The 16,954-nt window shown below is 45.2% G+C and overlaps 1 protein-coding gene, 1 non-coding gene and 1 pseudogene across 3 annotated transcripts in view; 1 reads left to right on the forward strand and 2 right to left on the reverse strand.

The window, feature by feature from the left end:
* Nucleotides 1-3,062: 3,062 nt before the first annotated feature.
* On the reverse strand, nt 3,063-3,169 carry LOC116079317. The gene has a single exon (XR_004113890.1). It is a non-coding gene; the product is annotated as a U6 spliceosomal RNA (small nuclear RNA).
* Nucleotides 3,170-4,395: 1,226 nt separating this feature from the next.
* LOC116078127 lies at nt 4,396-4,738 on the forward strand (annotated as a pseudogene).
* Nucleotides 4,739-14,025: 9,287 nt separating this feature from the next.
* Npepps (aminopeptidase puromycin sensitive) overlaps nt 14,026-16,954 on the reverse strand; it is an 85,438-nt gene continuing 82,509 nt past the window's right edge. For both annotated transcript variants that reach the window (XM_031355078.1, XM_031355079.1), the window contains exon 23: nt 14,026-15,434. In XM_031355078.1, coding sequence (XP_031210938.1) covers nt 15,282-15,434 — 153 coding nt within the window. In that variant the 3' untranslated portion in view covers nt 14,026-15,281. The remainder of the gene's footprint in view (nt 15,435-16,954) is intronic.

A 16,954-nucleotide genomic window follows, 5' to 3' on the forward strand; every position in this document is an offset into this window, starting at 1 on the left:
AAAACCAAAAAAAAAAAAAGAAAAAAAAGGACAGTGGCATGACATCCCTGAGAACCCTGTCATTTTCTTGCAGATTGCCCACACAGGATGACCCATAATTTGGTTCCAGAAAACAAACTGCTTTCCTGCAGTTTGCTGAGCCCACCTCTGCCACAGCACCAGTCTTTATTAGGACCAATCAGAGGGCATGAGATAGTGAAAGGATACTAGTATGGCAATAAAATTACTGTTAAGCATCAGATCCTTAGTGAAACTAAATTGGATTGTATTTTTGTTGTTAAGCTAGAGTTATGCATGGTGTTGTCTAGTTCCCATTAAAGGCATTCCCATGACACCACATTTACCACATCATTAAGTGTTGAGCACAGATAGCAGAAACGCCTGCTTAAGTTCATGTTCCCAGCTCTCCATACTCTGTGGGATGTCCTTTAGTCAAACAGGGCTAACTGGGGTGGGGATGTACCTTAGCAAGCAGCACTTGTTGAGCATACATAATATATGTCCCAGCATGGAGAATGTTAGATCCCTTGGAACTGGAGTTACAGATGGTTGTGAGCCACCATGTGTGTTCTGGGGACTGAACCTGTGTCCACTAAAAAGAACAGCAAGTGGGCTTAACTACTAAGCCATCTCTCCAGCTTGTCATTCTTAGTGTTACTCTGAAGCTCCAGTTGATTGGGGTGAATACTGCCTAACCTTTGGTATCTGTGAAATGGGAGAAATCTGTTCCTCTGGAAAGTTCCCCCTAAACAGACACCTCTGCACGGACAGGTATGGCAGTACTGGTGCAAAACACTGGATTCTGTGAAAGAAAGCACTCACTGCTCTCCCATCCAGTCCTCAAGGGGCCCACAGCAAAGTGACTGAGCAGGAGGGTTCACTGTCAGTTGGTGCTGCAAAAAGACATCCAAGGACTGCCTGCCTGTCTAGACGAATCTTTACACATAGCACTTCTCCCAAAAAATGTAGGACCTTGAGAGCATTCATGGAGAATCACAGAATCAGGGCAGAGATGCTCTTCCATCTTCAGCTCTCAGAAGCAGAGACCTGACTTTAAAAACAAAGCCCTTCTCCAAGAACTGCACAGGTGACTTAGCAGTTAAGAGCACTGATTGCCAGCACACATACATACATATGCAGGGGAAATACCATCCACATGGAATAGAAACTTCAGAGCGCAAAGCACAGTGGTGCGGTAGTGGGCACATCTTTAACCCAGCCAGTGGGAGGCAGAGGCAGGCAGATTCGAGTTCCTGAGTTTTGAGTTCGAGGCCAGCCTGGTCTACAGAGTGAGTGACAGGACAGACAGGACCATACAGAGAAACCCTGTCTCAAAAAAAAAAAAAAAAAAAAGACCCCAAAGCACTCACCAGGCCACCTCTTGCCTTTGCTCACTGGGCTGTTGTTGAGTGAGCCTTGGTTTGCAACCCCAGAACCTTCAGTTACCACCTGGCAGGTTCCTTCCTATCACCCCATGCTCCAGGTGTCAGCCTGTGTGCTGACTAGCCGGCCCTCTATCTTCTCCACTTCCCATCTTCCCACAGGAGCCCTGGGATTACAGTCAGTCATGGTATCCTACTCCTACTGGGTTCTGGAGATGTGAGCTAGGATCCTCATGCTATTGCTACAGAGGCTTTTACACACCCAGTCCTCCCAATACATTTAAAATGCCTGGAGACCTAAGGAGTTATCAAACCTATTAAAGTAGTTGAATGTACCAATGAAGGATACAGCATTGAGGGAGAGAGAGGGGTGAGAAAATTCTAGGCAAGGAGAGGCTCAGAAGTGTGGGAGTTACCTTGATCCACATTCCTGTGGGCTAAGACAAATGAATAGAAGACATCTTTGACAAATCATTCTCCTCTTGTGAGTTGCATGAATGTGCTGCATGTTGAATCGTCTGTTTTATCCATTTAGCACATTGAGAACCTACTATGTGCCATGGACTATTTTAAGCAGTGAGGCACATGATCTTCGCCTTCGGAACTTGTCATTTAGAAAACACTTTCTAGCCGGGCGGTGGTGGCACATGCCTTTAATCCCAGCATTTGGGAGGCAGAGGCAGGAGGATTTCTGAGTTCGAGGCCAGCCTGGTCTACAGAGTGAGTTCCAGGACAGCCAGGGCTACACAGAGAAACCCTGTCTTGAAAAGAAAAGAAAAAAGAAAACACTTCCTGCACTGGCCTAGTCATGAGGTGACTCAGAATCTGTGGTAAATTGAATATTGGAGAGTTTTGCAAATGAGGAGATTTCTTAGGAGGCAGAGGCAGGACATTGGAATTGGAAGCCCATAGCCCATCTGCTGCACAAGGGTAATCCAGAACTTGGCAGCTGAATGCAAAAGGATTATTGTAAATTCAAGGCCAATCTGGAATACATAGTGTGTTTTGAAGTCAGCCTGGACTGTAGAATGAGACTGTCCCTACTCCCTCCCACACACTCACATAAAAAGAAGCTAAGGTCATGACTTGGTAGAGTGCCTACTGTAAAAGCAATACTTTGAAGTCTATCTCAATACCCATGCCAAATGGCCAGGAGCATCAGTGAACCCAGCATGAGGACCTGGAGGCAGGGGATTTCTAGGAGCCCAACTTGAATAAGAAACACGGTATCAGGGCTGGTGAGATGGCTCAGTGGGTAAGAGCACTGACTGCTCTTCTGAAGGTCCTGAGTTCAAATCCCAGCAACCACATGGTGGCTCACAACCACCCGTCATGAGATCTGATGCTCTCTTCTGGTGTGTCTGAAGACAGCTACAGTATATTACGCCAGAGCGAGCAGAGGTCCTGAGTTCAATTCCCAGCAGCCACATGATGGCTCACAGCCATCAGTACAGCTACAGTGTACTTATACACATAAAATAAAATAAATAAATCTTTAGAAAAATAAAATTTTAAGCTGTGTAGTGGTGGCGCATGTCTTTAATCCCAGCACTTGGGAGGCAGAGGCAGGCAGATTTCTGAGTTCGAGGCCAGCCTGGTCTACAAAGTTTCCAGGACAGCCAGGGCTATACAGAGAAACCCTGTCTCGAAGGAAAAAAAAAAAAGAAATAAATAATTTTTTTTAATATGGAATGCTTCACGAATTTGCGTGTCATCCTTGTGCAGGGGCTATGCTAATCTTCTCTGTATCATTCCAATTTTAGTATATGTGCTGCCGAATAGAGCACAAATAAATAAATTTTTAAATGTGGTCTGGTGAGCTCATCTAAATGGCTCAGCCGGTAAAGAGCTACAGTTACACTGTAGCTGTCTTCTGATACACCAGAAGAGAGCATCAGATATCATTAGGGGTGGTTGTGAGCCACCATGTGGTTGCTGGGATCTGAACTCAGGACCTTCGAAGAACAGTCAGTGCTTTTACCTGCTGAGCCAGCTCACCAACCCTTCATGACATTTCTGAACCACGTGGATCCCAAAGTGTGGAGGGAAGAAGAGGCAGGTCAAAGAAACAACTTCAGCAAAGACACCATGCTTCCTGCTTTCCAACCGGAAGGTCATGTAGAGACTCTTGACAGTGATCCTCTCCTGGCCAGCTGTCCTGGTGATCATGACCTGGCATTGTATATTGTATCGAAATAGCGATTCAGTTGAGTAAGCACATTTACAGACTTATGAAATTAAAACAGGAAACCTCTTACATCCTATCTAGGCATTTTCTCAGGAGCCAGCTGGGAGAGATGACACTTTAAACCAGAAAATAAACCAGAAAGGCAGCAGACATGGTGTCTCATCCAGTAACAGCAGCATGAGGGAGGCAGAAATAGGATTATCAATTTGAAGGAGTCTGGGCTACAGGCCTGGGCTGCTCAGTAGCTTGGGCTACAAAGTGAAACCCTTTTGAACAAAAGCAAATCCATGATTTAAAAAGAAAGACGTGTGGCTGGGCAGTGGTGGCACATGCCTTTAATCCCAGCACTTGGGAGGCAGAGGCAGGCGGATTTCTGAGTTTGAGACCAGCCTGGTCTACAGAGTGAGAGAAAGACATGTAGTCTAGGAAGTGGAATTCATGGGTCAGAATACAGGTCTCCATGATAACAATGAAGGAAATTCCCCAGGGTAATAACTTGCCAGGCAGAAGGTCCAGAGAGCAAGTCGGGACAGAAGTGATGTCCCCAAGGCAGGACAGCTCATTGGGGAAAGGTGCTTGCTGCCCAATCAGTCTGGGTTCAATCCCTGGAACCCACATAGAAGAAAGAAAGAGCCAGTTTCCTCTTTTCCCTGAGGCCCACAAACACACTAGTAAATAAATGTAATAATAAAAAGAAGATAACATGGCTATCAAAAGAACACACTTGACAGTGAATGAGAGAACAGAGCATTGCAAGCCCTGAGTTTCTTTATGACTCCGGTATATTAGAAACCTGACAAAGAGCTTTTGGGCCTTGGCACTAGGATGACCTAAAAAAGAAGAAACAACCGTCGTGCCAAAAAGGGTGGCAGCCATGTGCAGACAGTTCACTGCAGGAACTCCACCTGGTACGTACCCAAGGATAAAGCAATTAAGTTCACCTTTCAGAACATTGTAGAAGCCACCCCTGTCAGGGACGTATCCAAAGCAAGTGTCTTCGATGTGTATGCACTTCCCAAACTCTTTGCCAAGCTACGTTACTGAGGGACTCTGCCATTCATAGCAAGGTAGTCCGGAATCAATCTCATGAAGTCTGGAAGGTCCAAACATTCCCACCACAATGTAGACCTCCTGGCACTGCCCATGAACTCCACCAAAGCCCATGTAAAGGGGTGGCTTCATAAGAGCAGAAGGAAAAATAAAATAGAAGTTATACTTTAAAAGAAAAGAAATGACGGGCTGCCGAGATGGCTCAGCGGGTAAGGGCACTGACTGCTCTTCTGAAGGTCCTGAGTTCAAGTTCCAGCAACCATATGGTGGCTCAAAACCCCACTTAATGAGATCTGACGCTCTCTTCTGGTGTGTCAGAAGACAGCTATAGTGTACTTACGTATAGTAATAAATAAATCTTTTTTTAAAAAAAAGGAAAAAGAAAAAAATGACAAATAGCCAGGGTTTTTTGTTTTTTTGTTTTTTGGTTTTTCAAGACACGGTTTCTCTGTGTATCCCCTGCCTGTTCTGGAACTCACTCTGTAGACCAGGCTGGCCTCAAACTCAGAAATCCGCCTACCTCTGCCTCCCAAGTGCTGGGATTAAAGGCATGTGCCACTACTGCCCAGCAAGAACTTTTAAATCTCAGCACTTGGGAGGCAGAGGCAGGAGGATTTCTGTGAATTTCAGGCCAGTCTGGTTTACATAGCAAGTTGCAGGCCAATCAAGACTTTATAGTGAGATCCTATCTCAAACAAACAGACAAAAACCTAACAAAAGAAACAACATAATCAAAGACTAAGCTGTCCAGCTGCGAGTAACTTGTTCAGGGACAACTATGAAAACAGTCTGCTGCTGCCCGCCCCTGGCACAAATGCTCTAGTCCCCTGCACCTGGAATGTCTGCTTCCCCACCAATTGTGCTGACTGGTCCAGCTGGCAGTTCTTTCTTTGTCTCATGTATCGTGGGTTTCACTGACCAAGAATCAAGTAAACAGAATTCATTTAGTAAATTAATACATAAAGTACTTAGACTAAACTGTCAATAAGTGTAGTGTGGTGGCCCATGCCTGTTATCTCAGCTACTCAGGGAGGCTGAAGTAAGAGGATCACTTGAGCCAACAAGGTCAAGAACTGCCTGGGCAACATGTCTCAAAAATATAAAAATAGGATGAATGTGGTAGCATATGCCTATGACCCCAACACTCCGGAAGCTGAGGCAGGAGAAATGCTATGTGAGGCCAGCCCAATGTTCTACACAGGAAGGACACGGCCAACCAGGCTACACAGTGAGACCCTATCTGAAAAAAAAATGGAAAAAAAGTGAGCTGGTGGGATTGCTCAGTGGTTAAGAGCACGTACTCCTTCCTGTAGATGAACAGAGTTCAGACCCTTGTAACTCCTGCTCCGGGGAACACCACCATCGTCTGTTCTCCTCAGGCCCCTGCACTCTCATGTACATACATAAATAAAAATAAAAGGGCGGTGGTGGCGCACGCCTATAATCCCAGCACTTGGGAGGCAGAAGCAGGCGGATTTCTGACTTCGAGGCCAGCCTGGTCTACAGAGTGAGTTCCAGGACAGCCAGGGCTACACAGAGAAACCCTGTCTTGAAAAACCAAAAAAAAAAAAATAATAAATAAATAAAAAAATAAAAGACGTTTTTTAAAAGCCAGGATTTGAAACTAACAGCATTTCGTAAGGCTTGACTATGCGACTCAGTTGTAGCACACTTGCCCAGGGTAGCAAAGTCGTAGGCTAACCCCAATAGTACAAAAAAGGCGCCAGGTAGGTCAGACGGGGGAAAGTGGAGGGTTGCAGCCTCTAGGATTAAGCTGTGTAGGGCTTTCCCACAGTCCTTGGTCAGGGGCGGGGGCACCTGGGTCTGGGAAGAAACTGCAGAGACAGGACCTGCAGATGTCAGCATCTTATAGATGAACATTGAAATGGCCCAGAATGAACACTAAGTTCTACACAGTGGAATAGAGGCTCTAGTCTTTTTGGGTTTTTTTTTTTCTTTTTTTTTCTTTTTTCGAGACAGTGTTTCTCTGTGTAGCCCTGGCTGTCCTGGAACTCACTCTGTAGACTAGGCTGGCCTTGAACTCAGAAATCTGCCTGCCTTTGCCTCCCAAGTGCTGGGATTAAAGGCATGCACCACCACTGCCCGGCGAGGCTCTAGTCTTAAAGGTGAGCTAAGTCCCAAATCTCTCAGACTTGACCCGTTAAATGTACTTTTTGAGCCATTCTAAGTATCGACTCACAAACCACTGTCCTTTCCTTAAGATGTCCCATAAGTACTCATGGGGCATGATGCTTTTCCAGAGGCTGTACGGACAGGGGACAGGACAGTGTGGAGGATTGGAACATTTTGGAATGATGGCAACCTTTGTAAGCTGGAAGGTGCTGGGAACAAGCTTTGGCTGGAAGAAACCAGAAGACGGTGTGCTCTGGTGGGTCTGCCCCACCGGGTGGCAGAGGAGAAGGAAAGCTGAACTTCTCTGGAAGCCGTCTTGCAGGACCACACTTGAGAAATGCACATTGCCATAAATGGTCGGATCCTGCTCAAAGCAGCTGAGCTCACGCCTGGGGCTTCCGGACTCACACTGGAAGTTTCAAGTGCAGTGTTTCCGGCCTTTCCATCAGGTCCCTGGAGGAGCAGGTCACTACTGGGCGTGCCTCCTTTAGACAGCAAGGTCACTATAGTGAGTATGGTAGTAGTGTGCTAGGGAGCTTTATTTTTCAATGAAAAATAATTTTTGTTTGGTTTGTTTGTTTTTTTGTTTTTGAGACAGGGTTTCTCTGTGTAGCCCAGGCTGTCTTGGAACTCACTCTGTAGACCAGACTGGCCTCGAACTCAGAAATCTGCCTGCCTCTGCCTCCCAAGTGCTGGGATTAAAGGCGTGCCCCACCACCGCCCAGCGGGAATCAAACTCTTTTAACTCCTAAACTACCTCTCCAACCCGTTTGGCAAATCGTTCAGGTCTCGATTTAACATCGCATCTTCAAGAAGGCTTTTCCTGAGCATTCAGAATCCCCAGAGAGACTCTCAATTGTATGGCACCCTGTGCTTCCCATTCCGAATGGGCAGTGCTGTGGGTCAGTGGCAGACCCCGTGCTTCCCATTCCGAACGGTCAGTGCTGTGGGTCAGCCCGTGCGGGTCAGTGGCAGACCCCGTGCTTCCCATTCCGAAGGTCAGTGCTGGGGGTCAGCCCGTGCGGGTCAGTGGCAGACCCCGTGCTTCCCATTCCAAATGGACAGTGCTGTGGGTCAGTGGCAGAGCTAGTACCTGACAAGACCCAGCGTTGCAGGAGAAGAGCACTCATTTGCTGCCCTTTGTCCATGCTAACTCCTCAGCCTCAGGCAAACAGAGGCCAAGTCTGCCATGTCTGACATTCTTCTTTAGTGAGTGAAAACTCAGAGAAGTCACTGTCTGCTGTCTATACCCCAGAGCTAGGAACTAGGACATTCCAGGCTGTGCCTTGAACACTGCCTTGACAGCCAGCTTGGTTTGGGGGGGTGGGAGCTTTCTGACACAATTTCAATAACCATGATATTTAAATGTTTTTCTTTTTTTTTTTTTTTAAATTTATGCTAGGCAGTGGTGGTGCACGCCTTTAATCCCAGCACTTGGGAGGCAGAGGCAGGCAGGTTTCTGAGTTCGAGGCTAGCCTGGTGTACAGAGTGAATTCCAGGACAGCCAGGGCTACACAGAGAAACCCTGTCTGGAAAAACAAAAACAAAACAAAACAAAAAATTGAGCATGTGTGGCTCATGTGTGTGCATTCCTATGTGCGTACGCACATCTGTGTATTTATGTGTGCCATATGCATGTAGGTGCTCTCAGAGGCCAGAAAAGAACATTGGATCCCCTGGGAATGGAGATGCTGGTGGCTCATTCCTATGGGTGTGTACTGGAAGCTGAGCTTACGTAGGCCGTCTGCAAGCACAGGCTGTGTGCTGTTGGCTGCTGAACTCTCTTCAGCCTCTGCATCAATAACCAGTACTTCCTGTGTAGACCAGGCTGGCCCTCTAAACTCACAGACATCTACTTGCCTCCATCTCCAAGGGCTAGGATGAAGAGAGGTCTTTTAAGCAGTGACTAGAAGGCACATCCTCCACAGCAACTGGCACGCTTTGAGATTGCACAACGCCATTCTGTCATGGCAACTGGAAAAGGCCAGTGTCATTTGCACCAGACTTCTCCTTCTGTAATTATCACATGCCAGGAAGAAACTGTGACCAGCACAAATAAGGCCCAGTCGAGGATGGACCACAAATGGCAACTACCCACATTGCCAGGAATAGTGGTATATGCTTTTAATCCCAGCACTCAGGAGGCAGAGGCAGGCAGATATTCATGAGTTCAAGGCCAGCCTGATCTATACCAGGCTAGTCGAAACAACATAGTGAGACTCTGTCTCAAAAACAAAAACAAAAAAAAACAAAAACAAAAATAAGCCCTTCCCACACTCTATCTGAGGTCCTTCCTGTGCTCTGTCCCCCTCACCATCTCTCATGCTAAAACTGAACTCAGGAAGTTGCACGTGACTACCAGTGAGCTATATCCCATCACTAGCATGTTGGTTTTCTGAATTGTTGGGAGGAGGGAGCCACTGGATTACTGAGGCAAGTATAAGAGTTGCTCTGGCTGGGATGTCCCATATTCAGGAAGTGAGCATGTGCTTCCAGGAGTCTGTGCAGTTTGGGATTCTGAAAACAGGTTATAGTAATTTTCTTAGCTGGCTGTATCTCTCCCTGCAAAATCTTTGTAAAACGCATCCCTACATAAATTTCTATCTTTCTTTTCTTTTTGTTTTTGTTTTTGTTTTCTTCCGAGACAGGGTTTCTCTGTGTAGCCCTGACTGTCCTGGAAGTCACTCTGTAGACCAGGCTGGCCTCAAACTCAGAAATCTGCCTGTCTCTGCCTCCCAAGTGCTGGAATTAAAGGCGTGCGCCACCATTGCTCCTACATAGCTTTCTAATCCAGTTAATGGTGATATGAGCCAGAAATTGTAGTTAAAGATGCTGTTGACAGTGGGGAGTGGTCAGTCTACACTCTGTGAAATTGTCTAAAAAGCAATTTTAATAAATGGAATTGCACACCCAGGTAGCATTAAAAGAGCTGGTCTCAGTTATGGGACAGTAGACATCTCCAGTGACAAGGACACTGACAGGAACCACATAGAACCAACAAAGCAGATGCTTTATACCTCATTTGTCATGGGTGGGAATTTCACCAAACTGATACCTGACACCAGGACAGCAGGCTGCAATGCTTGACCTGCAACTCTAGTGGAGGAGGTGCACTTTTCCAGGTATGTCTGCCAAGCACACCATGAGAGACAACGTGTGAGGAGCAGGGACCATCAACAATGGCAATACCAGACTGCACAGGAAAAGGGGGCACAGCCTATCTCTATTCCCACAAACACTTGATATATTTAAACTAGTGCAGACAAGAATAACCAGAATGGACCCAGGCAGTTGGTGGCGCACGCCTTTAATCCCAGCACTTGGGAGGCACAGGTGAATTTCTGAGTTCAAGGCCAGCCTGGTCTACAGAGTGAGTTCCAGGACAGCCAGGGCTACACAGAGAAACCCTGTCTTGAAAAATCAAAAATAAATAAATAAATAAAGGGGAGCTAGGCCTGTCTTTAATCCCAGCACTCAGGAAGCCGAGGAAGGTGGATCTCTGTGAGTCTGAGAACATCTGATCCAGATCCACTTAGTCAGTTCTAGGCCAGCCAGAGCTTACAGACCTGTCTAGACCTAAAGCCAGAGCTTTGAGACCCTGTCTCAAAAACCAAAAACCAAACCAAAAGTAAATTGGAGAAAACAATGGAGGAGAGCAAAAATCAGCCTCAGATCCATAATCCCCTTCTCCAGGAACATGTACATATAGTGACAAGTTCCAAAGAAATAAAAATGATTGAATTATGTTTGTCTCCTAGTGGTTTGCAAGCTGAGACCTTTTCCACTGGCATAACGTTTACTAGACCAAACTCTTCATCTTCCCCCTCCTTCAAGGAGAGAATGGGTTTATTTTTGCTCACAGTTTAAAGAGAAACAGCTCTCACTGACAGGGACAGGAAAAGTGAGCTGCAGCTGTTCTCAGTACAGGAAGCAGAAGGAACCATTTTGAGACACTCATATAGACCTGGCTGCCAGGGGAACTTGCTGTATAGATGTCTGATCTTGAACTGGGAGATCTGTCTTCCAAGTGCTAGATTACAGATGAGGGCCACCACACCGGTGCAAAACAAACTTGTGACAGACCTCCACCTCCTGAGTGCTGGGATTACAGATACCCACCATCATGTCCAGGTTTTCTTTTTAAAAGGCCACCCACTTTTAATTTCAGCTTGACCTTGGGATCCCATCTCCCCAGTGAGGACTTCTGATGTGAACCATGACTTAAAAAATTCTAGCTCTAAATAGTCTGTTAATTCACTATTGTAAACCAGGCTGTTCCAACTTGTAACAATCCTCCTGCCACAGCTTCCCAATTACTGGGATAACATGTATATAAAACATCTGTTTTATTTGTAAATTTCCATGTGTGGACAGCTTTTGGGGCTGCCTCCTAAGAATCTGGCAGGAATTTGACATTGGGCTAGGACTATGAAATGGCTCAGGATGAATACAGCTGCGGACTGTGTTCTTTGTATCTTGGTGGGTCTTGTTAAGACTCTGAATACAGAAATCTTGGGAACTTTGTTTATTCCTTTACTCTCTTTATACCTTAGGCTGGACCTTATTCTTTGCATGTATTTAGAATGTTATAAAAGCAGACTGAAGAAAAATAAACTCGCTGCAGCCTCATCACTGGCTGGAGTCATGTTATACTATTGTCTAATTGTCTTTTTTTTTTTTTTTTTCAATACTCTCTCCTTCCCTTGAGACCCAATAGACTGACTGAGCTGGCTTGGTTAATTTATTCATTTTGTGTGTGCGAGGAAGGTGCACATGCCATGGTTCGTGTGTGGAGGTCAGAGAGCAACTTGCAGTTGACCTTCTTCCACCGAGTGGGTCCTGGAGTACTCAAATAGTTGGGTATAAAAGCAGGTGTTTTTACCTACTGAGCCTTGAGCCAGCTTCAGCTTTTCTCAGAAGTGCAAATGTATTCACATCAGAAAGATGTGGAGGGCCAGGATACAAATGACACAAAAAAGGGGTTTGGGCTAGAGTGATGGCTTAGAGGTTACAAACACAAGGTGGTCAGGTTTAATTCCCACATGGTTGCTTACAACTGTCTGTAATTCCAGCTGCGGGGATTTGATGCTCTCTTCTGACTGCCTTGGATGCCAGGCATGAATGTGGTATACAGGCATAAATGAAAATAAAGAAAATAAAGAAAAAGTAAAGGAGTGAGCCATTATACCTCACACTATTGTAAAAGGGAAAACAATTCAACTAACCCAGAAGCCCAAGCCCACAAGGGGAAACTACAGTACAGGAGAGTGCAGTGCAGATTAATAAGAGCAAAGCCAGCTGATCAGCCCTGTGACACCATCAGGAGTGGACTTAAACTGCACAATTTGCTGGTGACAGGGAATAAGGTTGCTGAAGATGGAAGTGAAGGCTGAGGTAGGAGGCCAGTGCTAAAAGCATTGGGATTACAGTACTCCGGCAAGGTGTTATCCGGACACAGAACACAGACATACAGGAGAATATAATGTAAGGTCTCTACAAACACAAGGGCAGAGTTCACGGGAGCTAACAAGGAGTAAGAGAGGAACCCAGACTGAGCAGGTGAGGTGTCCTGTCTTGTGCAAGGCCGCTTGGTCTTTAGTAGACATACACCAAGGGGCTCTTGGGACCTGACAACGAAAGCCAGGGGATGATACTTTGACTGGATTTTCTCCCCTTTTACAAGTTTGAGAAAACGTGAAGGTCAGACAGTGTGATGAGGCATGCTTTTAATCCCACTCAACACACTGGAGCAGAGGCAGGCCGATCTCTGAATTTGAGGCCAGCCTGGTATACAGAGTGAGTTCCAGGACAGGCAGGGTTACACAGAGAAACCCTGTCTTGCACAACAACAAACAAAACAAAACCAAAAATGTGGAGGTCAAAGGAGTAGGTTGTCTGCTTCCCGAGTGGACCTGAGGATGGAGCTCAGGTTGTCAGGTTTTGTGGCAGGTGCTGAGACATTTTACTTCTTCCTGCCTGCCTTTGTCTCCAGAGGGATTAAAGGTGAGAGCCACTACACTGGGCCACCTGTTTAATGTTGGCTCTAGGGATATGAACTCAGGCCCTCCAGTTCACAGAGCAGTTTACCCAGGAGCCACATTGCCACATTTGTTTATTGTGGCTGGGATCTAAACTCAGCTTTGTGCATGCTACACAAATGCTGCCTTGATAAGGTGTCCTCCAGCCCTTTGTATATTTCTGAGACGTACTCACTGTGTAGCCCACTCAACCCTGACACTCTTAATCCTCCTGCCTCACAATTCAGTATGCTGACATTAGAGGCAAAGACCATACCTACTTTGAATTTTCTTTTCCTTTTTTTTAGCTTCCTGAGACAGGGATTCTCTGGTGTAACCCTGCCTGTCCTAGAACTAGCTGTTAACCAGGCTGGCCAGGAACTCAGAGATCTGCCTGTCTCTGCCTCCCAACTGCTGGGATTAAAGCTATGTGTACCACCACCACTACCTGGCTTTGGCTTTGAATTTTTTTTTTTTCTTTTTTTCAAGAAAGGGTTTCTCTGTGTAGACCTGGCTGTTCTGGAACTCACTCTGTAGACCAGACTGGCTTTGAACTCAGAAATCCGCCTGCCTCTGTTTGAATTTTCTTAAAACTAAAAAAAAAAAAAAGAAAAAGAAAAATCATGAGATAAAGCTGTGCCTGTTGGCTCATGCCTATAATCCCAACAATGTGGAGATTGAGGCAGGAGGATTATTGAGTTTGAGCCCAGTCTGGGCTGCCATAGTAAATTCTAGCCTAGCCAGGCTTTAGAATGAGGTTGTTTCAGCCGGGTGGTGGTGGCGCACGCCTTTAATCCCAGCACTTGGGAGGCAGAGGCAGGCAGATTTCTGAGTTCTAGGCCAGCCTGGTCTACAAAGTGAGTTCCAGGACAGCCAGGGCTATACAGTGAAACCCTGTCTCAAAAAAACAAAAACAAACAAACAAAAACAAACAAACAAACAAAAACAAACAAACAAACAAAAAAGAATGAGGTTGTTTCAGAAACACAAAGAAGAGTTGGCAAGATAGCTGGGGTAAGGGTTTTTGCTACAAAGCTAGATAATCTGATTTCAAATCTCCAGGAGGGGGCAGATCAGTGCCCACAGTTGCTGTCAGACCTCCACGTACATACTGTGGTATGTATCTATCTATACACATAAAATGTAACACAAATTTTCAAAACTCCCATGGTGACCTGACTTCCTATAATTCTACTGGGGCATAGGGAAACTTTAGTTTTCTTTCAAGGAGGCTGAAAAGAACCAGGCCATCAACTTCACATTGACATTTTTATTAACGCCAACTGTTTTTTAATTATTATTTTTTAAAACAATAGCACAAAAATGTTTCAAGGAAGCAGTCTCACAATCTGATGACCTTCCAAAATACATTAAGCCACACCAAATATGAATTTCTGTTAACACAAAATAAAAGGATTCAGAAAAAAAAATAAAAGGGAAAAAAAAAGGGGAGTAAGGGTAAGGGGTTGAGACTTAGTAAAAACACAGCGGGTTAGGTGGCGAGGCTTGTTAGTGGGCACACTGGCGACACAGCGGTGCAGCGGACACCTGGGCCCCATAGCAGTCCCCACTGGCCCCTTATATGCACAAGTGGTGAGCCAGAGCTCACTGATACTGTTCGGAGGAGGTGCAGCATTTGGCCTGTCAGGTAACTGTGACAGTTTTGAGCAGAAAGGCCTAGCTGATAATCTTAAACTTAATTTCTACTCTTCCACCTCTTATGCATTTTAGGGTTCCTTAAAGGTTATCTTAGAAAATAAAAGCATATCAGCTCCTCTTATTTAATGTGGCCATCAAAGATGTTTGTGTTATCTAAGGGCAGGTCAGGGCTGGGCAGAAGAACCTGGAAGGGAGGGAGGGTGGTTTTTTTTTTTTGTTTGTTTCGTTTTCTTTTGTTTTTTAAAGCTTTTCATTACTTTATTGGGGGTTGGGGATCACACAGAAGGGAAGCAAGGAGGGAACTACAATCCTTGGTTCAGATTGAGTTATAGAGGAAAAGATACCTTCCTGGTCGGTTCCCATGCCAAAAAGGAAAAAGAAAACCCACTTATAATTATGCACAGACTCCACTCTGTGAGCCAGCGGTCAGCCTTCTGGTCAGCATCCCCAGCGATGGACACACCCAGCTTGTCAGCTGCACGTAGAACCCACTTCACACAAGCCTCTTCCCTCAAAGCCTCTTTCCTTCGGGTCCGTCACTAACAGGAGAGTGTTCCACACTTTGACCATGACAGGCTTCAGGAAGTTTCACAGTTTCGTTATTCTCTAGTTTATTACTATCATATTTACATTTTTATTTTATTTTTTATTTTATTTTATTTTTTTGCTGAATTGCTGATTTTCCTTTTTCAATAGAATTTAATTCTGGAGTGTGAGCAGGAACCAGTTAACTACATTCATTGTCCAACCCCCACTGGTGTAAGACTCCAAATTCTTGGCATGTGAATCAGCTGTTTAGTAGCTCCACCTCACCCTGCAGAGAGGCAGTGCGGCTGAGGTGCGGAGGAGGCCTCACACTGAGGGAGGGGAGGCTCTCCGCTGAAGGAGGTACTGGTGAATGCTCTCAGCATCTCGCTTTAGCCAAGCAGCATTCAGCAGGATATTTTCACAACACTGCTGGATGGTACGCTCAGCTGAAGGAGCTGGGTGACTCTCGAAGAAAGCCTGGGATAAAAACAATGCAGAATGCAGAATCACTGTTAGCAATAGTAAGAAGTTAACCTTGGGACTACATAAAAGAATCAATCAACTGGCCTAACTGATTCATCAGCCTTAATCATGAGACCTGAACTCCTTGAGCAGACTGTAAGAATCCTTCCTTAACAAGTGAAATTATAAAACCTAATCAAAAACTGATAAGAGGCCAAACCTGCTCCTTTTTAAAATGCTAGTTACCTACCAGTATATGCAATTCATGGTCCAGGCAAAAGCTACATGCAGTCATGCCCGCAGATATGAACAGAGCCCAGTTCACAACATAAACCTACTGAAGCCATCCGATTTAATAACTTGATTGTGCAGTTCTTTTTTCTCCATAAAGTATCTTATTTAAGTAGGCAGATCAAAAATATTACTCCAAATATAACAAATATATTTAAAAATTTAGATTTTTATATTGTTTCTCAAATAGCCTCTAAAATCTGGGCCATTTTATACTTTAGACCAGCTGCATTTCCAGTTCTCAGCTGCCACCGGTGGCATCCAAGGCTTTTCTCTGCACAGTCTTTTCTGGGGGCAAGGCTCAGGTTCAGGGCCCTCTACTCTCCTCAAGTCTATTTCACTGTCTTTTCTCTCACTTCATCTGGAATCTAACCAAGTTTGTTTGTTTTGTTGGTTTTTTTAAGATTTGTACGTAGGGCTGCAGAGATTGCTCAGCGGTTAAGAGTACTGACTGTTCTTCCAGAGGTCCTGAGTTCAAATCCCAGCAACCACATGGTGGCTCATAACCATCTGTAATGGGATCTGACGCCCTCTTCTGGTATGTCTGAAGATAGCTATAGTGTACTTACATATAATAAATAAATAAATCTTTAAAAAAAAAGCCCTGGTGTTGGTGGTACATGCCTATAATCCCAGCACTTGGCAGGCAGAGGCAGGCAGATTTCTGAGTTCGAGGCCAGTCTGGTCTACAGAGTGAGTTCCAGGACCCTGTCTCGAAAAACCAAAAATAACCCACCCCACCCCCCGCAAAAAAAAGATTTGTACATATAGGAGTATTTTGTTTGCATATGTCTGTACATGAGAAGACGGCTTTGGATTCCACGAAGTAATTAATTATAGACAGTTAAGAGCTGCCACATGGGTGTTGGGAATTTTGAAGATTATATTTAACTATTTATTTTGGTTTTTCAACACAGGGTTTCTCTGTGTAGTCCTGGCTGTAGACCAGGCTGGCTTTGAACTCACAAAGATCTATCTGCCTCTGTCTCCTAAGTGTTGAGATTAAATGTGTGCACCACCAATTCCTGGCTTTGAAGACTTATTTTTATTTAAGTGTAAGTGTGTGCCTGTGAGGCCAGGAGCGAGTCAGGTGCCCTGGAGCTGGAGGTACAGGTGGTTGTGACCCAGCTGACATGGGTTCAGGAGACTGAACTTAGGTCCTTTGTAAGAACAGCTAGTACTCTTAAACCCAGAGAGTTTGCACTGCTTCTAACACATTTATGGGCCTGAGTGTGTCCCTGGGA

The sequence above is a fragment of the Mastomys coucha genome, unplaced genomic scaffold, assembly GCF_008632895.1.
Source record: "Mastomys coucha isolate ucsf_1 unplaced genomic scaffold, UCSF_Mcou_1 pScaffold5, whole genome shotgun sequence".
In the NCBI taxonomy this organism is placed as follows: Eukaryota; Metazoa; Chordata; class Mammalia; order Rodentia; family Muridae; genus Mastomys; species Mastomys coucha.